The sequence below is a fragment of the Haliaeetus leucocephalus genome, unplaced genomic scaffold (genome assembly GCF_000737465.1).
Source record: "Haliaeetus leucocephalus isolate CR32 unplaced genomic scaffold, Haliaeetus_leucocephalus-4.0 Scaffold143, whole genome shotgun sequence".
Lineage (NCBI taxonomy): Eukaryota > Metazoa > Chordata > Aves > Accipitriformes > Accipitridae > Haliaeetus > Haliaeetus leucocephalus.
Window position 1 is genome coordinate 2,200,126 of NW_010972579.1, and position 23,962 is coordinate 2,224,087.

The 23,962-nt window shown below is 45.6% G+C and overlaps 2 protein-coding genes across 6 annotated transcripts in view; one reads left to right on the plus strand and one right to left on the minus strand.

Moving 5' to 3' along the window:
* Positions 1–23,962, minus strand: part of LOC104827890 (cysteine protease ATG4B) — a 42,823-nt gene that overhangs the window by 10,410 nt on the left and 8,451 nt on the right. The window contains exons 4-13 of one of the 4 annotated variants that reach the window (XM_010561209.1): positions 23,080–23,178; positions 22,103–22,204; positions 21,280–21,352; positions 20,118–20,197; positions 16,716–16,912; positions 15,587–15,665; positions 14,697–14,842; positions 13,984–14,040; positions 13,597–13,690; positions 9,886–11,722 (exon numbers count right to left, since the gene is read on the minus strand). In XM_010561209.1, coding sequence (XP_010559511.1) covers positions 11,649–11,722; positions 13,597–13,690; positions 13,984–14,040; positions 14,697–14,842; positions 15,587–15,665; positions 16,716–16,912; positions 20,118–20,197; positions 21,280–21,352; positions 22,103–22,204; positions 23,080–23,178 — 1,001 coding nt within the window. In that variant the 3' untranslated portion in view covers positions 9,886–11,648. Of the gene's footprint in view, positions 1–9,885; positions 11,723–13,596; positions 13,691–13,983; positions 14,041–14,696; positions 14,843–15,586; positions 15,666–16,715; positions 16,913–20,117; positions 20,198–21,275; positions 21,353–22,102; positions 22,205–23,079; positions 23,179–23,962 lie in introns of those variants that run through there. The other 3 variants (XM_010561206.1, XM_010561207.1, XM_010561208.1) reach the window with 3 other exon arrangements.
* On the plus strand, positions 27–8,315 carry DTYMK (deoxythymidylate kinase (thymidylate kinase)). 2 transcript variants are annotated; one of them, XM_010561212.1, is made up of 5 exons: positions 27–156; positions 668–776; positions 2,904–2,994; positions 5,194–5,391; positions 7,639–8,315. In XM_010561212.1, the coding sequence occupies exons 1-5, from the start codon at positions 27–29 to the stop codon at positions 7,747–7,749; spliced, it is 639 nt and encodes a 212-aa protein (XP_010559514.1). In that variant the 3' UTR covers positions 7,750–8,315. The 2 variants fall into 2 exon arrangements, with proteins under 2 accessions (XP_010559514.1, XP_010559515.1); XM_010561213.1 differs by having other exon boundaries at positions 5,266–5,391.

The window sequence follows — 23,962 nt, forward strand, 5'->3', positions numbered from 1 at the left end:
GCGGGCGGAGCGCTCCGCCGCGCGCTATGGCGGGCCGGCGTGGCGCGCTGATTGTGCTGGAGGGGGTGGACCGCGCCGGGAAGAGCACGCAGGGCCGCCGGCTGGTAGAGGCGCTGCGGGCCGATGGCCACTGCGCCGACCTCCTCCGCTTCCCGGGTACGGGGCCTGCCGACGCCCGGAGGGAACGGGGAGGGAGGGAGGGAGTCCCGCTAGGCCGGGCCGCGGCGCCCGGTGTGCCCCGCCCCCCCGCCCTCCGTGGGGGTGCGGGGGCGCCATCCGAGGGCTTTCGTGGTACCCGCGGCCCCTGACCTCCTCCCACCCGTGACAGACATACCCTCATCCCCGGACGGACTGACCTCTCACCCGTGACAGACTGACCCCACCCCGGACAGACCGATCTCCTCTCCCCCGTGACAGATAGACCCCCACGCCAGATGGACTAACCTTGTGCCACCCGTGACAGACAGATAGACCCTCACCAGGAACAGACCGATCTCATCCCACCTGTGACAGACAGATAGACCCCCACCCCAGACAGACTGATCTCCTCCCACCCGTGATGGGCAGATAGATCCCCAGACTGACATGCCCCCCAGGACAGGTGGACACCCCTTTGGCAAGAGCAGCTTGGGGCAGTGTTTGCTCCTTCTCCTCCTCTTTCCTACAGAGAGAACAACAGAGATTGGGCGGCTGATCAGCTCCTACCTGGTGAAGGAGAAGAACCTGGAGGACCATGCCGTTCACCTGCTTTTCTCCGCTAACCGCTGGGAACATGTGTAAAGACAATGTTTGTTAAGTTGTAAAAGAAAAATGCATGGTGCTGAATCCTCCCAGGGTTTTAGCTTGCAGTAGGTACTGTAGGTATGATCCTGTTTAGCAAGGGAAACATGGCTGGAAGCAATGTCTCGAGGACTCTTACAGCTTTGGATTTCATCTTAGATTGAATGCCACAGTTTGCTTTTTTAAAATCATTAGGTGTAATATTTCCAATCCCTGTGCTATACTAGATTCAAGAATTGGGGAGCTGAGACAGTACCAGTCTAGACTGTGAATTTACTTTCTTTCCTGAATGAAAAGACCTTGCTTTGCAAGGAGTTCCATATGAGTGACATAGTGGTTAAGGAATCGTGTCCAAACTTCCCCTCCAGCTGAAGGCTGCATTCAGCTGTAAGTGGCTGTCCTTGCTTTTCGCCCCTGAGTCTTTGCGTGTAGAGCTAGGGAAATTGGTGTCGGCTGTTGTTTTTACCTGGAAATCTATGTTGCAAAATGTTTTCATTTAAAAAAAAAAGCTTTGCTGATTCTGCTGTAGTGGCGATGCCAAGGAAGCTGGGAAAGCGTAAGGCAGATGAGTGAGCTGTAATAAGAAGTGTCATTGTCGTGAATAAAGAATCCTTTTCTCTGACTGAGGCAGAGTGCATCACAAATCTGCTGCACCACTGTCATGGTTTAACCCCAGCCAGCAACTAAGCACCATCTAGCTGCTCACTCACTTCCCTTCCACCCAGTGGGATGGGGGAGAGAATTGTGGCGGGGAGGGGGGCAGGGAGTAAAATTTGTGGGTTGACGTAAGGACAGTTCAATAGGACAGAAAGGAAGAAGGTAATAATAATAATAATGACAATAATAAAAGAATTGGAATATACAAAACAAGTGATGCACAATGCAGTTGCTCACCACTCACTGACTGATGCCGAGTTAGTTCCTGAGCAGTGATTCCCCCCAGGCCAGCTCCCTCCAGTTTATATACTAGACATGATGTCACATGGTATGGCATACCCCTTTGGCCACTTTGGGTCAGCTGTCTGTCCTGGTTTCAGCTGGGATGTAGTTAACTGTCTTCCTAGTAGCTGGTACAGTGCTATGTTTTGAGTTCAGTATGTGAAGAATGTTGATAACTGATGTTTTCAGTTGTTGCTCAGTAGTGTTTAGACTAGAGTCAAGGATTTTTCAGCTTCTCATGCCCAGCCAGGGCACCTGACCCAAACTGGCCAACAGTGTATTCCATACCATGGGACGTCACATCTAGTTTAGGAACTGGGAAGTGGGGGGCAGGGATTCGCCGCTTGGGGACTGGCTGGGTGTCGGTCGGCGGGTGGTGAGCAATTGCCCTGCGCATCATTTGTACATTTCAATCCTTTTATTACTACTGTTGTCATTTTATTAGTGTTATCATTATCATTATTAGTCTCTTCTTTTTGTTCTATTAAATCGTTCTTATCTCAACCCAGGAGTTTTACTTCTTTTCCTGATTTTCTCCCCCATCCCACTGGATGGGGGGGGAGTGGGTGAGCGGCTGCGTGGTGCTTGGTTGCTGGCTGGGGTTAAACCACGACACTGTCTTGGCTATGTCCCCTCCCAACTTCTTGTGCCCCTCCAGCCTTCTTGCTGGCTGGGCAGGAGAAGCTGACAAATCCTTGACTTAGTATAAACACTACTTAGCAACAACTGAAAATGTCAGTATGTTGTCAACATTCTCAGACTAAATCCAAAACATAACGCTATATCAGCTACTAGAAAGAAAATTAACTCTATCCCAGCTGAAACCAGGACAACCACTTAAAAAGGGAAGAGGACTTAAGCTGTGCATGTCTGACTAGAGTTCATTTGTGATCTTGCCTGTAAGCCGTGGAGCTGCCTGGAGCTGTGCCCGGCACTGGGGGATCCTGAACTTGGGTGTCTTGAAAGGATATTTGCTTAATGTTTGCTAGAGGACAAAATACATTTAAATGGCTAGCCATGATCAGCATCACAGGTAACCCTGACAGTGCTAATGATCACTGTTAATGATGACATATGTTAACAGAGAAGCACTGCCTCATGAGCTGTCTTTTAGATGAACTACTTTCATTTGTATCACTATAAAGGAGTGTAACTTTATTACTTTTCTCCCACATGGTTTTCAGACCGTCAATGAGAGAGAAACTACGTCAAGGGATCACACTTGTGGTTGACAGATACGCCTTTTCTGGAGTGGCCTTCACAAGTGCCAAAGACGTGAGTGAGACCTACAGCAGCCCCTGCCCCTCTCTGTATTTGGGGAAGCAGCTCTAGTTAGAGGCCTGATACTGATGTAGGTGTGCATGGCCCAGGCTCCTCCCCTGGGGAAATGAGGATTGAAATCGAGGGATGGACATTTCAGCTCAGGTATTGACATGGTCTGTTTGCCTGGGTCTACTTCTTCCTCAGAAAGAGCAGAGAAACTCATTTGGTTACTTTTTGTAAATCTGGACAGACTCCTGGCTGCGGGGAAGCTGGCCTGTTTGGAGAATGATTATGCCCATTTACTTGAGATTCTCCACGCTTGCTCTGGCTGCTGGCCCACAAATTTGCAAAGAATAACAGAACCACGTATGTTGGAAGGGACCTGTGGAAGTCATGAAGCCCAGCCTCCTGCTCAAGAGTAGGTATAATGTCAAGCAGGCTTCTTGGGGCCACATCGAGCCAAGGTTTGAGTATCTCCAAGGATGTAGATCCACAACCTTTCTGGTCTCTTCTTTCAGTGTTTGCTCACCTTCATAGTAAAAATTATTTTCTTCATTTAGCCTGAATTTCTCACATTCCCACTTGTGCCTTTTGGCCTGTCTCTGCTTTCAAGACAAGTTAGCTCTGTCAGCCTCCTTTTGGGTCATTCTACACAGCTGTAAGATCCTCCTGAGTCTTGTGCTCATTGTTGTGCTCTGAGGAGACTGTTCCGGAAGATCAACCACCTCTCCTGGGTCTCTTTGCCTTCCACATGAGTTTCCCGGGCCATCCTGCTAAGAGGTTCCTAATAAACAGATATCTGCTGTCCTGAAGTCCATGATTTTGTTTGTCTTGCTGACTACTCTCCAGATTTTAAACCACTGTCTCATGTTCCCTGCAGCCAAGGCTATCCTTGAACTTTGTATCTTCAACCCGTTATTTCTTGCTTGTGAGTAACAAATCCAGCAGGGCACTTCTCGCTGGCTTATCTGTCACCGTGCCAAGAATCTCTTCAGCATGCTCCAGAAACCTGGATTGCTTGTGCCCAGCAGATAGGCAGGTGCTTGAGGTCCTCCATGAGTACCAGGACCTGCAGTTGTGATCCTTCTTCTAGCCAGCTGTCTAAAGAATGTTCATCAACTCCCTCTCTTTAACCAGGCAGTCTGTAGCAGGCCCCACCCCAACATCACTGGTGTTACTCTGCCCTGGTTGTCCTACTTTCAGGTGAGCTTCCATTATCATATCATCCCCCAGCCGTTTCCTCCTGGCATCCCACCTTCAGTTCTCTACAGATTGCCAACTTTCCCCTGACATGCCTAGTTTAAAGCTCTCTTCACAGGCTTAGCAAGCCTCTTTGCATAGACACTCTTGTTGCAGTCTGTCAGATGCATCCCATTCCTGCTCTGCAGCCATCAATTCTCAAAGGGCATCCTGTGGTCATAGAAGCTGAAGCCCTGCCTGCAACATCAGCTGTGCAGCTGAGAGTTGACCTACATTCATTCTTGCCCAAGCCCTTCCCCACTTCCTGGAAGGACTGAGGAAATCCTGGGCCCCCATGCCCTGCACCCTCACCTCCAGAGGCCCTCAGTCACTCTTGATACATTTAAGGTCACCCTGATAGTATTGCTGGTGCCTGTGTGTATGAGTAGGAAGTGGACAAGCCTTGGTGGTCTCTCCACAAGATTGTGGATTCACGTGCCCTGATGGAAGTCTTCAAATCTCTCGCCTAGATCCGGAAGTTGAAAGCATTGTCCTTGTGTCTGAGCTGAAATTCCTGGGTAGGGTGGGTATTTGAAAAGGAGTTTCCATGGGCTCAGAAAGATCCACACTAAAGCTGTGTGGTGTTCATATTTGGGAGCAGCTTTCTTTTGGACTGGTCACAAGTTTTGGACTGATAATGGCTGTATAGACACTCAAAACATGACTTGGCATTTAGCTCTGAGGGGCTCTGCGGAAGAGATCTTAAAATCTTTAGCTCTGTCCAACTTAAATGAGCATAAGAGGTGTGCAGCATCTAGCTAAACCTGGCCCCCCAAAATTAACAGGACTGAATTCCCACATGATAAGCTCAGATACTGCCTTTTCAGTTTGTAGCCTGTGCTTAGTGTTTCGGGCTACATCTCCTCTCTTTGGCTGTTCCTTTCCCACCCCACTCTCCAGCTAACCTGCTTTTTTCCCCTTCTTCGCATTCCCTTCTTTCACCTCAAACTTGCTTGTCTTTGTTTGGGACAGAACTTCTGCCTGGACTGGTGCAAACAGCCTGACATTGGACTCCCAAAGCCAGATCTGATTCTGTTTCTTCAGTTAAGCCCGGAAGAAGCAGCAGAACGAGGGAACTTTGGAAATGAACGTTATGAGAACAGCTCCTTCCAAGAGAAAGTTCTACAGTCCTTCTATCATCTGATGAAGGACAAGACATTAAACTGGAAGGTAAGGAAACAACCCTAACAGGCCTCTCATAGACCTCGGTGGGGGTGTCTCACGAGAGCTCCCAAATTGTGCCCATCACATCCCTGTGGTCCCCCTTCTGCTTCTGGTCAGGGGGACATGTTGGGGATCAGCCAAGTGCACTGTGGTCTGTGGCAGAGAGGGCACTTCCCCATTCCAGGACACCCTATGGGACCCTGTTGGGATGGGGGGAAGAATTTTGGTTGGTTGATTTGTTTTCTAAAAGAGCTTTCTGGAAATCATTCTCTTTCTTAAAGATAAGCTGACAAGCCTGGGTAAAAAGCAATGGGACACACCCATGCTCTTCCCTTCCTATTTCCTTGGCATCCTGCAGCATCTGCCAAGGATTCTGGAATTGCTCCTGCAGCTTGTAGACACAATACTGATGATCACCTTCCTTCTCACATGGCCAGTTTCCATCAGCATTTGCTGTCTGAATGCTACCAGAAGTCTCTCCAAATACATGATCTTTTTTTGTTCCACCCTGCTGCATCGCTTTTACTTCTTGTTCATCCCTTGGAGCTGTTTGCAGAGGACTGCGCAGTCAGCAGCCTTATCACAGAAGGGGAAGTGTTCCCCATTTACCCTGTGTGTAGATCATCTAGGCTGAGGTTTTCTGGTAGGGGCATCCTTTTTACCATCTCCATCACCCTGTCAGTGCTCGATCATGAGATATGGGCAGCATCTTCTGCTTATTCTGTCGCTTTCACGCAGACATAGGAGGACACAGGTTATGGATAAGTTGCTAGTCACCAGAGGCTGGAGATTGTACAGATTTGTCAAATGAGCTGACTGTGTAAGGTAAAAGTAATTCTTCACAGCCTGTTTCAGGTAAACATCGTTCTCTAACATGAAAGAGTTTTTGTATACTATTAGAACCTGAAGGACCTAAATGTACAACAATCACCAGACTAGGACTTTTATTCCAGTAAATGTTATGCTAGGAAACTACCTTCCCTACATCACAACAACTGGAAAAATAAGCTGACAGAAAACATGTACCATAGCACAAAACGCAAAATAATTCATTTAACAAAAATAAGCATGCTGTCATATGAGATGATATGGAACTTGTGTATAGTCTGTAAACTGTGATTTTTTTTTCCGGAGATTCCAGCAGTGGACCACGTTTCTGTTATTACCTGTCTTCTGTTATTTCTTTTGTTTTCTATCCATTGGTTGAAAGGAGTTTTCACTTAAAGCAACACATCTGTTTAAAATATCTCAAAGTGCATAACTATCAAACAGATAAATATCAGAATAGATGATGAAGAGGCGTCCCTGAAATGAGTGTGGAAATCCAGTTTCAGTACACATTAAAGGTATAGTTAGCATTCTTGTCTCTTTGCCCCTCAGTATCAGATAGAATAACAGATATCAAACGTTGCCAAAGAACAGATTAGTCCAAGGCACAAAACGCAGCTCAGTACCATCAGTTACACAAATAAATTGAGATCAGCAAGCTACTTGATGATACTGTGTGAGCACAAAAGTGGGGTGCTGACTGTGCTGCAATGAAAAGGCTACCATTTCATCATGAAGTCTATTTATTGCATATCCTCACAGCCTGCTCTTTCTCAGCAGTGCTGTGCGGGCCAGTGTTGCATAGGTCACTGTGATAAATCTGCACCTCTCTACATCTTTTCACCAAATCCTTTCTTCACCTTGGTCACTCCCTGAACCACACAGGAGCAATGCTGCTATTCTTTAAACATCAGCCTAAGGATCACCAGCATCGTATAGCTCTACTGACCTCAGCTTGCAGTATTTAAAAAAAAACCACAACCAACAAATCTGAAACTGGAACATCACATGATAGATTTTGAGAGGTTCCTACTATCATGGGTGGAATTTATTTTGAAGAACCACTGAAGGATCAATACACTGATGTTTCTGGGGGACTACAGTACAGGATGAAGAACGTTTACGTGCCTTTATGTCACATGCCCCAAAGACTGTCAGCAAACTACAGGCAGCAGCAGCAGTTTCTTCTGTTTCCCTTCATCCAGCCCCGCATCTACTTCTCAAATGTCTGTTCCCAAATAAAACAGATTTTTCCAATTCCACTCCAGAAACAGTGCATAGGAGGTGTAATTAGCTCATTTCACTGCTCATGAATAGTAACAATACTGAGTAATAGGAAGAGCAGATAAAACAGCAAGGTGAGTTTTTCTCATTTGGTGGTGTTAATCGAGTAACATGTTTCTGTATTTTTTGTGTTGGAAACAGACAATGGATGCTTCAAAGAGCATAGAAGACTTGCACAGAGAAATCAAGACCATTGCAGAGGAAACCATGCAGGAGGTTCAGAATAAACCTTTGGGAGAACTCTGGAAATAAAACTTTATACAGGTTATTCTTTTAGACCTAAGGGAAAACTCACCTCTTGGATATTCCTCACTTGGATGATTCCCCTACATCACCTTCCAGTAACTACAGCTTAGATCCCATGTAGTCTTCTGGGTCCAGCATGGTGCTGATGTCCTTGTGATTTTATCTACTCCTCCCCTGCATCCTGCATAGTCCCTTCTGTATTTTATAAATGAACATCCAATGAGCATGTAACAAATTCCTCAAAAAAACCTCCCAACCTCAAGCAGGAGCTCTTGTTCTAGCCCCAGTCCTGTGGTGCAGATGTGGGCATGGAGCCCAGGGCTGCCCCTGGACACAGCAGCAAGAGGCAGGTAACAGCCTTCCCAGTTTCAGGGAACTGCCCCGTTTCTGATTCTTCTGCCTCTCTAGTAAATGCATTCCCTGTGCTGAAACCAGTTTGTAGAGGACTTGCTAATAAATTACTCTTCTAAAAGTTTTGCACAGGGCATTTTTTTTTTCCCAGTACAATCATTTATCTTCTAGAAGGATATATGGGAGGTGAAAGTGCTGTGGTTCAGGCAGTAAATGCAGTGAGAACAATACAGAAACTGAACTTCTATGAGCAGGTAAGAGTCTGAAATAGATGTATTAGCTCATAGCAAGGCCAGTTTGAAGAGTGAGTGGCACAAATTATTTTAGACTGGTTGAGTTACTCCTGTGGCCAAGATCAAAGGAATAGTTATTTATTGCAATAAATAGTGCAATTTAAACAGCCTGGCACAGGCTGCCAAACCAGATCAGCTATGCATTGATCTAAGTCATCATTAATGACCAGCAAACAACAATAAACTGGAATGTTAAACTGAACCATTTGCAAGGTGCACTGAGATACAGCGATTACCAGGAGAGTTAATGTCTCTGTCTGCTGGATAGTTAATTTGTCTTCTAGCAGTGTGTACTGGACTGATCTCCAAGCTGGCCGATACAGAGACTAAATCCTGCTCTCAGTCTTAGAGAGAGAGGCAGATTGAACTGATTCACTAACAGGGAGAGGAAGGTAAATATTTAAAGCAAAATTGCTAATGCAAGCATCAGCCAAAATGGAAAAAAGCTGCTGCCTTCACTCTACAGCTACCTAGCACTTGGTAGCAGAAACACTCCTCATGAAGGAGGTGAGCCCCTGTAACACTAAATCAGGCCCTTCCAGCAACACTGGAAGAAGACAACACACAGAGAAATCATTTAATTCATATTAGCTTTAGGCTCCTGACTAAAAAGCCAGAAGTACCTGTTAAAGATCTAAGAAAGCTGAGCTCACCTCTGTTATTGGGGTTGTATTAACGCTCGGGTAAAATCTTGTCTGGCTAAGCTGTCCTTAGCCATAAAAGCATGAATACAAAACAAGTAGTAACTCTTCTTGTGTACAAATCAAGAGGGAGGTGCATCCCGAGTGACTAGCTCTCAACAAAAAAGGACCTGCCAGTGACAACAGAGGGTACAGCCTTCCGATTCAAGTGCTGTGTCCTGCTGTTGCACGGCAAAATAGGAAAAATGGTTATTGAACTGACTATGCTTACTTCTGTAACATTTGCTACTGCAGAGCTGGTGCTTGAAAGGCTAGCTGGAAACTGATGCTATGAAAAGCTGTCAGTTAAACAGTGGGCATACAATCTTAAAGGAAACAAGTTTCACTTTCCACCTACCAATGCAAAAACTTTTGAGCGTCTGCTTGGCTCTTTGCCCTCTACCTCAAAAGCACACATGGCAGACACTCACCAAAAAAGTATGTCCTATCTCTGAAGGGCTTACACCATTTTAGATGCAGAGAGATGCTGTTCTGCTTAAAATTCAAGTAGCAGAATTGCTATGGAAGTATTTTTTCATTTTCTACCAGCATGTCTGCAGGTGCTCACCCTCCGGGGTAGGAACATTAACTTGGCAGTCCCAAGCAGCCAGCAGCTCTTCTATATCCTTTTGGATACACCAAAAGGAAGATAAAGTCACCATTGCACAGTCTGACTTTTGCTCCCATCTGCCTTCATTGCCCAAACAGAGTAAAAACTACAATCATTTTGACAGCATTCCCAACCGTGCTGCAGGGTTACCAGATACCACCCACCACCACCTTCAATTCACATGCAAGAACATTAGGACAGGCAAAGATTTTAGATCTGTTTATTCAGATACAAATTGAAAGCAGATGAATGGAGCACAGCCCCACTTCCTCTGCTGCCTCTTCCCCTAACTACAAGAGAGAAGAGGAGAAGCAGGCAGAAAGCAGCAAATAATAATTTAGTGACAGAAGCATTGTGGTTCCCAGTTCAAACCTCTGCTTTTGGATAGCATAGGGACAGTTAGAGCATCAGTAGGTCAGTCGCAGGGGAAACAGGTCATTTCTAGCCAGCTGTCACGACCCTTGGGCACAAAAGCATCAGCTGACAGGTTCCAATCCTAAATGTACAAACCCAAGCCTTGTAAACAGGTTTGCAATCTGCAGCATGCATTAAGGAAACTACTTCAGCAACTTTGCAGTTTGCATTATGGCAGCTCTCCTCAACAGTTTACCTCTCTCTGAATTCTGTGCAGAGAAGGACCCCAGGCAGAGCTATCATCTTAAAGTAGCTAAAATTTCCAGTATAATTGGACCTTCTCAAGGCATTCTGTCTTTACTGCCCTCTTTGGGATAATTACTTGACATGGGTTTCTCTGGGTTAGCTCCTACAGTACCTTTGTGCATACTCTGCAGGGAGGGGGAGCTGGCAGAAGACAAATGGAGAGGTACCAACACAGCTAGGAAGCCTACTCAACCTTCAGGCACCTCTTCCGATTTGGAAGGGGAATGTCTAACAGGAGTAGTTGGAGGAACTGCTGAACAACCCACTGAGGACACCTTGAGGAATTTTACAGCTCATATTTTTGGTACCAACAGGATTAATTCCCTAGACACCATGCCAGCACACTGGGGCGCAGGCACAAGACTGGCAGATCTCAGTTGTCCTGTTTTCACCTCTCTCAGCTGTGGAATTTTTTTTTCCCAGGGCTATGGAAACCAGTTCTCTGCTTGAAGCAGCTTTCCTGAAGATACTTACTGTAGAGATTAATCCATCATAGAAGCACAATGCTTTATTGACTCACTGAGCAAGAACACGTACATTTTCTATTCTCTTTCCATTCTTTCTGCTGTAATTTAAACTGAGATAGATTGAGATGTTCCTTCCCAGCAGCATGGGTCTGCTCCACACTTTCCCAGACAGCCTTTTGCTTATTGAACTACCAGTTGCTTCTAAGTTCCCTCAACTTCCTTTGATAAGAGCAGGCAAGGGGTACCACACCTGTGAGGAAGTGCTGTGTACTGCAAAGCAGGAACAGGACTTGTACTGTAGGAAGCCTGGCCACCTGCACTCCAGGGGCTTCACAGCTGTCTTGTTGGGACATGTCTGCTGTTCATTTGCATTGTGAGCTGCAGTCAAAGTTGGCCAGTGAGAAGAGAAGCTGCTAAGGGCATTAACTGTACATTTCACCTGCTAAATGATGGGTGGCTCTATTTAAGCTCCAGACGGGAGTCCCCATGTAAGGATTTAGCGCTCTAACGATTTCTATGCCTCCCCCAGAAGGCCAACTGACCTGCTGATGTAACAGATAGGCTTTGAACTCCTAAGCACCACTGCATCCACTTCCAGCAACTGTCTTCTGCTGAGAAATTCCGACTCCAGCCAGTAAGGCTATAACACCCACTTGGTTCTTCATCCCAACGCAGACAATGCACGCTCCGCTCAGAGGCTGCACAGAATGCCAGGATGGACAAGAGGCGGGGATGGCAGCAAGCGCCTATGAAAACCGGTAGCCCCAGGCTCTCGAAGGAGCTTCCCTCCCCCCCTTCTCCCCACACATAACACAAATTTGCAGAGTCAGTTTCCTATTTGTTTTCAAAGGGATAGGATTTCAAAGTCTTCATCTTCTGAGTCAAAGAACCTTTCCAGTCTGTCAGCATCAGAGGAGTCTGCAAGAGAAAAAGAAAACACTACCTTCGTGGGATGCATTGACTGCTCATCATCAGTGAGACCAGCAGCTGGAGGGCAGCAGAGTTTGAGTGTCAAGTGACTGCAAGTTCCAAGAGACTCAGTAGCATACCTGAACAAAGGCTCTGAGGAGGGATGAGAACATGTAGCGGAAAATGCACTGAAGAGAATTACGTGGTGCACAGAAGATGTGCCGCATTTCACAGATCCCAAACACAGCCCTGGTGCAGTGCAACTCTGTGCTGTGACCGTTTTGTACAACCTTCCTGTGCAGCAGCTCTGTATTAGCAGAAGACCGTTCTGCCTCAAGAGGCTCAAAATAGGAGAACTTGCCCAGGTCTGGACTAATATCCATTTAGGTGTCGTGTGTCCCCCCCATGTATTAGAGACTTTCTGCTATAGTTGCCTTTGATCCAGCTGCTGGGTAATGTAATTACACAACATGCACTCTCCCAAAAGCAATTAGTACAGTCCGTTTTGTGAGGAAACGTAATGTAATTGATCCCTCCTGTGCATCCTTCCAACCCTATGGTGAGGAGGGAGCACATACCTAAAGGGGAAGCAACTTTACCTTAGGGGAAATTCAGGTGAGAATGTATGGGCAAACTGGGGAAGTAAAGGAGAAACCTCCATTAACTCCGGCTTCAAGAAAGCACTCACTGGACTTGGCAGAACAGCCAGCCATAAGCTAAACTGCAATAACTGATGACTGGGGACAGAGAAGTGCAAAGCTGCAGCCCCCCCCTCGAACATTTTGTGACAAGCTTTAATCCCACAGTAGAGGGTGCAAATGCCTAGTGTCACTGGTTTTGATCAAACCGCAGTGCCTGTGAGTGCTGACAGCACAACTTCCAGAGGTGCTCCTCAGAGGAGCAGTCCCCTTCACTTAAGTAAGACAGCACAGAACCCAACCGGCTGGGGAAAACAGGGACAAGGGGCTGGACAGTCATGAAAGTACAATTACTCCTTCTAGTGAGGGGTGGGACTGTAAGAGAAACAGAATGGACACAGCAGACAGGAGAGGCTCTACAAGCTAGGGAAGAGGGAGAAGGGCAAGTAGCCTATTATAAAAACATTTTTAAGAGTAAGAAAGGCAGCAAATAGGGACAATTTAATACAGGCAAGGATCAACTGACAGTTTAAAGGAATCAAGCATTCTTACAGAAAAGGACAGTGAGGTAAGAAAGGCTTTGCAAGTTCATGCTAAGGGAGCATGAGAGAGAGAGCAAGGCAGCACAGGGTGCAGGATGCAAGTGACAGGACACGGTCCAATGCCTGCTGACAGGGTAAGCTTGTCCACACATACTCACTCCTCTTGGCAGAAGCTGTCAGTGGCTCTTTATCTCCTGCAATGTTTGTGCACATTATTGACATGATAAGCAGAGCCTGACAGCCAAGATACTGCCCAGCGCTTGTTCCTTTTTGCATTGGTAGTGGTACATGCACAGGGAAGGAGTGCCTTACAGTGGAACTAAGTTTGACCAGCCCTGTCTGTGACAATTTTCATTACCTAGAAACTCAGTTTTCAGCCTTTTCAATGGACCTTTTTGATTCCTCCAAGCATCCCTTTACAAATCATAGATTCACATTGCTGTAATGGCCTATGAACTTGTTTTTTCTTGCTCTCAGTCAACATCACCATTCACAGACTCATTCTAAAAATAATCCTGAGGCACTGTGGGATCTGCAAACCACTAGTTGAAAGCCAAAGAACTAGACCAATTGACCTAAGAGCTCCAGATCAAACTCCAGGCAGAACAGGAACATACTAGAAATCACCATGCAGTTCCACACAATTTCCAGAAAACCAAAGGGACCAGCTCACCCTTAGCTCTTCCTCCCTGTGTGGCCTCACCTGGTGTGAGATTCAGGACATCGGGGTTGGAGAAATGTGATGGCTGGCGTTCAACCAGTTCGAACATTGGCAGCACTCCTCTTACCAGGGACAGCTGTGGAGCAAGAGTAAAGCCATGAGAATCAACAACTCTGTACTTGTGGTGCTCTGGGTCTTTAAGGGGTAATAATGATCTGTTGGGACTTCATTGCAGCTGAAAAAACATTTCTCAAATCTTTGACTCGCATCAATCAACAGAATTTCAGAGCTATGCTCTTTTTGATAGTTTAGTAAACTATTTTCATATGCTTTAAAATGGGATCATGCTGCAGAGAACATGGTGTCTGTGCAGTGGTTTGGAAACAAGACAATATGCTGTATTCCTTTCCTGGTGATATAAACACAAACCTTTTTGATTTGCTGGCACCAATTGTTAAAATCCTCCTCTGTGTTGCAGAAAAAGCCCTGAAAAAAAGAATTTATCTTTATATATTGTAGATTGATCATTTCAGTCTCAAGGCCTTGTATTAACACCAAGCAACATGACCAGGCCTGCAAGCAGCTAGAACACCTAACTGCCTTGCTTTTAAACTGTGGCTTACACTGCTCTGTTAAACTGAACACTCTCCGTACGCTTGGTGTGACCAGACTACCCAAGCACTGGAATCATCAATGTAATGGTCTGCTCAATTGCAGAAGGAACACTGGGCAGAAAAAAACCCACATGGAAACAAAGGGCAGGCATCTCAGATACAACAGAAGACAATCCACACTGAATCATAATATGGATTCAGGAATGGATTCAGATCTGCTCATCAAAAGGCAGGAATCAAAAGCCCGGACTAAACCTGAGAGAAGGACACTGCCCCATGAGGAATGGCATTTAATTGCCATGCAAGGGGAACTTCCCTGTACCAAACTGCTTCCTGCACAAGGAGCTGCTTTACCAACGTTACTGAAACCCACAGCAGCACTTGCCCAGAGCACAGCATGCCTGTAAAGTAGTACCCAACTCATCACCACTGCCTTTGCCAGTTCCCTGGGCAAAAGGGACAGCTGTGAAACAGAGGGACCACAACACTGCTCCTTTGGGCGATCAGAAACAAGCAGGAGGAACGCACCACCGCAATGGAGGGGTCAAGCTCAGCAATGCTCATTCTGCAGGGAGGGTGCTGGCAGTGGAAGCTTTCATCGGGGAGACAGCCGCTGTCACTGGGCTCCACTGCAGGCTGCGTAGTGTGGGGATCCAGGTAAATGAGTTCCTCACCTAGACAGACAGGCAAGGAGACATCAACAGGAAGAACCATGCCAGAAGCTGGTCTTCTGAGAAGCAAATGGTGAGATAGAAAGAGGAGGAAGAGCAATGACAGAGCCAGCTCTCGTAACCCCACAGAGGAACCCACGTTCTAGGGACAACTTGCTTTCAGCCACTTTCCCAAATGCTTCTCAGCCAGGCAAAGAGCCAGCTGCCAGCAAAACCACGGTGGCCACTCCACAGCAACACCCTGGGATCAAGGCACAGGCACTATTTGGATACTGTTCCTGCACATGCCTTCCAGGGTCCTGTATAAGCTCAAGTAGGCCCCAGAAATCCAAAGCACAACCAGCTTGAGGTCTCAGGCAGAGAGAGAAATCAGAGGGAAGGAGGAGAGTAAAAGGACAATAGTTTGTAGGGTTTCAGGAAGGGGACAACTACAGGACAGTTAAATCCAGCCAAGCCCCTAAAGGGAGGTCAGCTCTGAATGCAGGAAGAAGTCTCTGTCCATACCTCTTTACAGACAGGATTTAGAATTATGCAGTGGAAGTTTATCGCCCGTACTATGGCCACTGTTCAAAGCTACATCACTCAGGTTCTCACAAAGAGGTTCAGTCTGCAGCAGCCTTCCATGCTTCCAGCAGAAGAACCCTGCAGCATGCACCACAGACCAAGCAGGAGAGCTGTACTGCTCCACAAGCATTTTTTAGCTGGGAGGAGATGCTTGGAAAGTCTTTCAGTACTCTGGGCACTCACCTACATAGCCAATGAAGTAGTGAGCACTGTTTGGTTTCCCTCCGATCACTCCCAGGGACTGAGGCATCATGAAGCAGTGCTGGAAAAGCAATACAGAAAACACACAGCTGACAGACAGTGAGACAGCAGGTGGCAACAAAGGCACGCATCCAAAAACGCAGTGGGAAAGTAAGACGGGGACACTGAAAACCAGCAACTCTAGCAGCAGAAACAGCCATTTCTGGAGAGAAGCTCCATGAGGAAGGCTGAAAGCTGCAACGCAGGGCGTTCAAGGAACACGGAAGCAGCTCAAAACCACTTTTAACTGCTGACAGGAACACACAGGCAGACCAAATGGAAGCAGCAGCACTATTCCAGGACCCAGTCCAGGCAAGTCCTGGCTTTGCTGCAGTCAGTGACAAGATCCCCTGGAGCATCAGGTTGCAACAGTGCTCTCAGGAGGGAACAATCATTCAGGAAACAGTTTAAGTTCCTTATCCAGCTGCAGTATCCAGCCACCATCTACTGAGTTAACAGCAAGTAACCTTGCGTGAATTTGGAGCTCTCTTACCTGTCCAGCTCAGAGCTTGCTAGCATTAGGACAGCCAAGACAACGTGCACCGTCTTATGTGTGCACTCTGCACACCCTAAATTCTGCAGCCTGCCAATACTCCAACCTGCAACCGTCTGCCAGCTTCTAGCCTCAGTCTGCAGTACAAGCTCCAGCATTAGAGCCACAAGGAATTTACAACACTACATTCATTAATGCTTAGGTTGCCTCCAAGCACAGTACAGTTGTGCTGAACAAATGCTTCAGCAGGCCAGTACCTCTAAACACAAATAGGGACCAAGATTAAGTTGTGAGGTAAGATCCTCAAAAAAACCCACAAACCCAACCCACACCAAAAAACCCCCCAAAACCCCCACCAACCAAAAAAGCCCCAACTCCCCCCCCCATTTTCCTGACTATAGCCTGCAAGAACCCATATCCTGACCTCCGCAAGGATTGTCTCTAAACACATTTTTCTTTTGCAAATAGGACAATCACTTCCAAGTATTTTTGCCCCAAAACCAAATTCTAGAAATGACTTAATTCACAACAGGGTCCTTAAGCATCAGAACACCAGGAATTCAGCTCCAGATTCCCTACCTTTAGTGTTTCAATATAGGCTTCATTGATCTCTGTGAGCCCAAGGCGGAGAGGTATCAGCAGCACCAATGGTTTCCACAGTGAGAGCCTATCTCTAACCCCTGCTTCCTCTGGGTACCCGTTATAGAGCACATCTGACTCCACAGCAGGGCATGCTGCAGCTCCAGCACACGGGAAGTTGGACTGGCACAACCGCCCTACAGAAAGGGAACATGAGCAGAAGGCATCAGAAATAACCTCCATTTCTAGACCTTGAGTAATTCTATTCAAGCTCTGATCAACAACTGCTATTCACTAAAAGCCTACAGCACTTAATAAAAAGAAAAGCTTAAAGAGGTCCAGTGCTGGGATCGTGTGATGTGTGTACTCCCTGCAGGGCTTCTGGTAGGGCTCAGCATTTCATCTAAGCTTACATCAAGATTATGCCAAAGCATGCTGTACTCACAGCCACCATCTGGTGGGACGTTAAAATGCAAATTCTTCCAGCAGGTGAGCAGCTAAGCAACAACCTGTGCCAACAAGGTTGAACGAGTTGATTAGGAGGTCAGGCAAGAGTCCTGAATTCAGAGAGCGTGTAGGCAGAGAAAAATCTGGTGTGTTGAACTCCAGAGTAGTTCATGGCAGATATGAAGACAGTTGAATTGAATGAGGAAAGCGTTATAGCTTAACACAGGAAATATTCATGTGTAATTGGCGGTGTAACGAGATACAATCATAGTGTCCGTCTAGAGTAGTTGTAATTTTCCTAAAGTTCACTAAAGCCTTCATAAATTTTAATCAGGGATCATTCAGAAGCTACTTTAGAGACCTAAAGCAGGATGATCATTAAACTCTGCAATTTCAGTAGGAGCTTTGCCTGTAAGATATGGGGCAGTAAAACTCCTCGGGGCATAAGCATGACATAAGCACTATGCATCCTCATTCTACAGGCTTGACAAACACACAGCCAGGCTGTCATGCAACCAGATTATGTAAATTCTGGTACTGAAACATCTCCAAGCCTACCTGTCTCACTGGCCAATTTCATTACTTGCTGGGCATGTGAAGTAAAAACTCAAACCCCAAAGAAACGCACAGCACTTTAATCATGAAGCCAAGGCAATTAGACAAAATGCCAGAGGCTCATTTAATTTATTCCTGGCCTAAGCTGAATGCCAGGACACTCTAGCAGGTAGGACACCATGTAAACAAACACCTTCATCACCAGCCATTTCAGCAGGGTGTTTGCTCACTACTAAGAGCTTCAAACCCAGCTGAAAAAGGAGAACATTACACCCAAGGTCAGAAGAAATAGGACTTTGATCTAAAGCCTCAATATGAGAGACAACCTGCACTGAAGAGGTTGCAGTTGCTCCCTATACTGTCCCTCCTCTCATCCACAGACATAGTTACTGGAGGTCCTGAGAAAACTGAAAGTCATTATTCACAGTGAATTATCCTGTTCAAACAGTAAAATCATGGGGGGTTTTGTTGCAGTAGCCTGCCTGTTCTGATGATCTGAAATAAGCTGCCAAGTCAGGGCTGTTGCTGAATAGGGTGTCACTGCAGGTTTCCTCATCAGGCAAAGCAACTGGCAATCCTGCACTGTGATATGAACATATTTAACCCAAGTTTAAGCAGTAGGGAGCTCGGCACAGAATAAGTTCACCTTGCTTCTTTGGCAGGCTTTGCAGTGCTGTGGTGCCACAGCACAGCAGAATCTGCCTAAAGCTTCCCAGCTGGATCCAAACCATTTCCTGCAAACATATTCCAACAGATTTGACACAACTTCTCTCCTGCTGCAGCTGCTGCTGCTGTCAGGTACTGGCTTTACTGTCTTGTCACCTTTCTGATGAACAGGATCCTCCAATGCCCAGCTAAGAGCCCCTTTCCGATACAACAGACTGACTCAGAAGGGATAAAGATGGATGTTTCTTCATTGCTGTAGCAAAAGCCATTTCCTATGAACCTTAGGCTGAACAGTATTAGTTACCAAATTTAACAGAAGCATGAAACAGCATTAACTTCTGAATGCTTCACTATCAACAGATGTTTGGGGCACAAAATATTTAACACATACCTACAGACATGTAACACATCAGACCCACTCATACAGTGACTTTCAGGTGCTGAACAGGTACATTATGATTCATGTTTGAGGAAAATAAACAAACACCCCCTGCACATTACGAGCTGTATGGACATGTTACTTGAAGTGGTATCAGCGCTGAACAGTCAGTGCCACACAGACAAGAGCCTGCAGCATACCCAAGCCTCACAACCAGCATGCTTCAGTTCTAGAAGTAATGATTTCAGGCTAAAGATGAAAGATAATCCAATTTCTGCTTTCACACTGGCCCTTGTTTAAGCCAAAGGGCATCAGCACATACCTTCATAGGACTACAAGTACCCAAGGTTAGACAGGCACTTCTCAATCAGATCCCATGTTTCTTTGCCTCTCAACTGAGGCTACCTGATAAAAGATGTGACTTTGTACAGTGACCGTCCTGCACTCTAGGGACAAATTGCCTGTTAACTGATTTTGGCTCTGTGGCAGCCGAAGCCAGCCTAACTGATGCCTGCCACGATCTCACCTGTAATCTTGCACCAGCTCCAGCGCTCACTGGACTGTTCTATGTGCCGTTTCAGAACACTAACCTGGCAGAAAACGTTGCATGGTTTTGTGCTGCGTAAGCGCACTGCCTCATGAGTTAGCCTAAAGCAAGCGAGGGGAAGGCTTGGGCAGCCAGGACCATGCAGGACTGCAGCAACCAGCAAGGCAGGCATTCAGCTTTGGTTACTGCGGCCCTGCAGCCCGAGAAAGCATGCTAGGGATGAACACACTGCACAGCTGCTCAGCCTCCAGCACCATCCTATTGTCAGGATGCGCCAAAAAAAAAAGAAAAAAGAAACCACCAGTGAGCACTCCTTAAAAGATGATGAGAGATCCACTCCAGAGATGGATTCCCTTCTACTTCCCCCCTCCCCTGCCAATTTTGTTAATTTTCCTCTTCAGCTATCTGTTCTATTTTTCTTACTCTGCCTAACAGCAGAAACATTCCTACCCCATTATATCAGAGAGGAAGCAGCCATTTACTGCTTGCTCCCTGTGGCCATAAACAAGTTTGACACTGCCTTCTCCAAGCAGCTCCCACCTATTGTCTGAAGGTCAGCAGACCTTCTCTCCAGATCCAGAGGCCACAGGGCCAAGTCAGAGGCTTTATCAGATGAAGCAAACATCAAAAAAGGGGCTTCCTTGTCCTAGAACAGCAATTCTCATCTGGTTTTAGCATGCTTGGCCACAGCTTTAAGACAGAACATTTACTTCATGCTTGTTGTGTTGTACTACTATATGCTCTCCAATTTTTTCTGGCTTCTTGGTACCAGAGGATATACCACATTCTACCTTCATGTGATACTTACGGATTTCCTCCATCACTACTGTGTTGTCCATGGCTATATGTACTGCCAGTGAACTCCATGTATCAAAAGTTGCAAGTTTTCTACAGGAAAATTTAAAAAAAAAAAGTAAGCAAGGATTAGTTACAACTAAAAGAGAAAGATGGTGGTGTATCAGAGAGGAAAAAGTGGATTAGGAGAGACTGGCTTTCATCAATTATGTTGTAAAGTACGCTTTTATACACGTATCAGAGTTGTAGACTTCATTGCCACTAGTAATTATGGCCAGAAGAATAAACAAGATTGCAAGTGGGACCACATCTGGGAATTTGTTGCTCAGCAGCTACTATGTACAAGAGCCCTGATATAATCTCCAACTCAAATCCCATAACTGCTGGTTACCAGAAAGTAAGACAGCATAAAAAATAAATAACAACAACAACTGAAAAAAGTCACATTTACTTTCTGTACATATCTCGTGATCACCTATACCAGATCCTGGGCTAATTCAGCCTATAGTCTGACCTGGGAAAGCTGCTTTTAGGCAATCCTAGCCTACTCCAAGGAGCTACCTGCTCATCTAATCAAAGTGATGGAAGAATGGTGACAGGAGGGACAACATTTCTCCAAATACATTCTGTCCCAGTTAAAGGCAGTCCATGCTCCAGCACTGCTCTGATCCTCTGCCTGTCACCATGGAACCCAGGCAGCAAATATTAATGGTTTCCTCTGCTAATGCATTAGTGACTTGATGGCTTGCTGGCAGCTTTTTCGTAATGATGACTCTTTTCAGGTCAGCAGAGGCAACTCAGAGGCTAGCAGAGATCCAAACAACAGCAACAATCATCTACTCTGACACTTGCTTCTGGTCTGCTGCAGAGTATTATGCTCAGTTCTAGTGGCAAGCACATTACTTGTGGGACATGGAGAGAGATTTTGGGGGGGACTGTCCTCAACTTGAAATCTGTTTTCTCTCACATCCTGCCAGCATCTGAATGACAGAAGGGCTCCTTTCAAGTTCCTGCCCAAACAGGTCGATAAGGTCAAGCAGGTGGCCTGCTAACAGCTTTAAAACATACAGTTGCACTTCAGTCAATGGGCAGAAACCTGTAAGCTAGGAGGTACTACAAACCAAATGACCCCACTGCGTGGTTCAAAAGATATAAAGGAAAAACACAGCACTTACTTGAGCACTTGTGCGACTGTGTTTGGTCCATACCACTGACCTATGGATTTTCCCTCTCCAACTCCCATCTGGGCTGCATCACATGAAAAAAACAAAATAATTTATCAAACAATTTCACCTACACTGTGTCCTTTCCTAATCAGAGTTTGTATTTAATAGGGAAGACATCTCACTTGGAAACATTTTTGAGTCAGCAGAATCTACCCTTTCATAGGGTATCTTAGTGTAGATGGGAGTGAGAAGCATATCCTGAAGGACCGTAAAGCAAATCCTTTCCCCAAAATGCAATAATGCAGAAGTTCAAAAGGCAATGTTACCTCAGAAGAAATTTTACTTAGTTTGATTACCAGACCACCCCTGTAATCTGCAGTTCTGTTCACTGAAGCTATAGGTGCCTTAACATCCTATAGGAAAAACTGGAACAGGCTGCTTCTATTTGTCAGGGAAGTTTATATTAAAGTGAGATCCTTCCTTAGCCCATTTGCTACTTCTGAGAATTTCTTCGCTCAGCAATCTTCTCATATTACAAGGTCCTAGTGAGAACAGCAACCCCATGCAGTCCTCTCACCTTAGCAAGCGTATGGAAAGTGATGCTGAATATAACCTAAAGCATTAGGCAAACCTGACAGCCTTAATGGAGTCAAGAACAAAAATCCATCATAATCCATAATAAAGAGTGGTAGTTTTACACCATGTCAGAAAACAAGCGGCATAGTTGGGGTTTTTTTTGGCTAAGCTGGTAAAACAAACACAGAGTGATGTTCTACGCTCGTGGGAAACCCAGACTGAGTAACTCCACACTCTTCAGCACCCAGACTCTTACCTATCTGGTGAATGGAGTAGTAGCTGTCTTTTTTGTCAATGAAGGCATTAAGAACGTTGAAGTAATTATCCATCTGCCTCTTCCCTTTTATCCACCTCCAGTCTAAGATGGACAAGGGGATATATGAAACAAAACATGGTGTTTATTAGCAACTAGAGGCTGCAAGCTACAATTCTTTTCCCTGTGCATCAATCAACTGACCCAATTTTCATGTCACTATCTTATCATTAGGCATCCGAGGCATTCCCAACAGTAAAGGATTAATTTTAAAAGAAAAGTAAGCTTTCTCACAGTTGGGATAAAAGAATATCACCCACAGAAAAGCAAATAAACAAACAAAAAAAATCAGAAAACACAAATTGTACCTCTATCCCACAGATGGGAAATAGGATTACAATTTCTCATTGACAGGCATGAACTACATATTCTGGGGAAAAAACAGGTGACCTCGCTATAAAAATCATCCTCCACAAATTCAAAGGCCATCAACAACTGTCAAAAAACCACTCCAATATAGCTGCTTACAAACCAAGCACAGGTCAAGCACAAGAACAGAAGTATTCAGGGAGAGGAGACTACATGCAGTAAGTGAGGGCTTTGTGACAAATCTGAACTATAAGTAAGAATCAACCTACTAAGTTGTTTTAAACTTCAGCTACATAAAAAACCCTTCAAGAAAAATGTAGTACGTGTTTGGCTTCAGTGGATTTAACTACCATGTTCCAGGGCTCTGCTTTGTTTTAAGGCTTGGACAACTATATCTTTCTATGTGGGGTTGTAGACAGTGGGGAAAAACCTGCTGGAGGGTTTCCAGTAGATTGTTCTCTCAACAGCCCTGAAATTGTGGACACTGAAGAAAAACTTATAGAGCCCTCAGCAATTATCAGCTGTAAGGACAGCAGATAACAAGGGCACAAGTACTACACTTGTGGGAGCACATGGCCCTGGAAGTCAGTACAGGCTGTGCACTGGTTTACCTCTTCCCAAATGCCTGCAGACCAAGGCCTGAGCAAAGATCATCTGGCCACACCGCAACATACAGCCCCAGCCAGTATCAGATGTGGGACCGGTTCCTCCTGTAAATGAGGACAGAATATAAATATGTAATGAATACTAAAACAGTGCCAAGAGGGAGAAGAAATGAAAGCACTCTTAAGTCTGCACAGGTAGCAGGTTCACCCAAGAAATCAGGCAGGGAATAAGGACTACCTTAGCTCACATACCCAGGACTAAGAAACAAAAATGTAGTTATCAGTGAGTAACTTAATGGCATCCCTTAAAAACAAACAAAACCCTCTAACACTAACTGAAAGGGGAAAAAACTTCAAAGGGAAGTCCAAACAACTCAACTAGAAAGAGAGCTGAATTTCTCAGGAGCACAACAGCCCTTGAGCCTAGCTGCAGACTCCCAGCCTGCTTCAGAGACACATTTCTACACAGAGGTGCTTGTTACAGGTGACTTCTTGTAATCCTCATCTTGAGAAGGCAACTCGTCATGCAAAACAAATCAGTCCCAAGGAATTCCCACATTGTAAGCAGCTACGACTGGATGAGATTCCAAAGTGAACATCATAGTTAAGCCAAAAAAAACCAACCAAAAAAAACCCACCAGCCAAAAAAAGCCACCCCAGCAACAAAAAAACCCACATCCTACATAGTATTGGAGAATAAGCTGGATATTAGCTCATGCTGAAAAGTCTGAGACAAAGGCCTCAACGGTGGAAGCATTTCCCTGACAGAACTTCAAAAGGAAACTGCTGCTTCTCCACTGAAGCTCTGGCTATTATTACAAGCTTCATAGATAAAATGTTTAGTGTGACCACAGCAAGTGAGCTGTCTTACAAGCACGCAGTCAGCTGT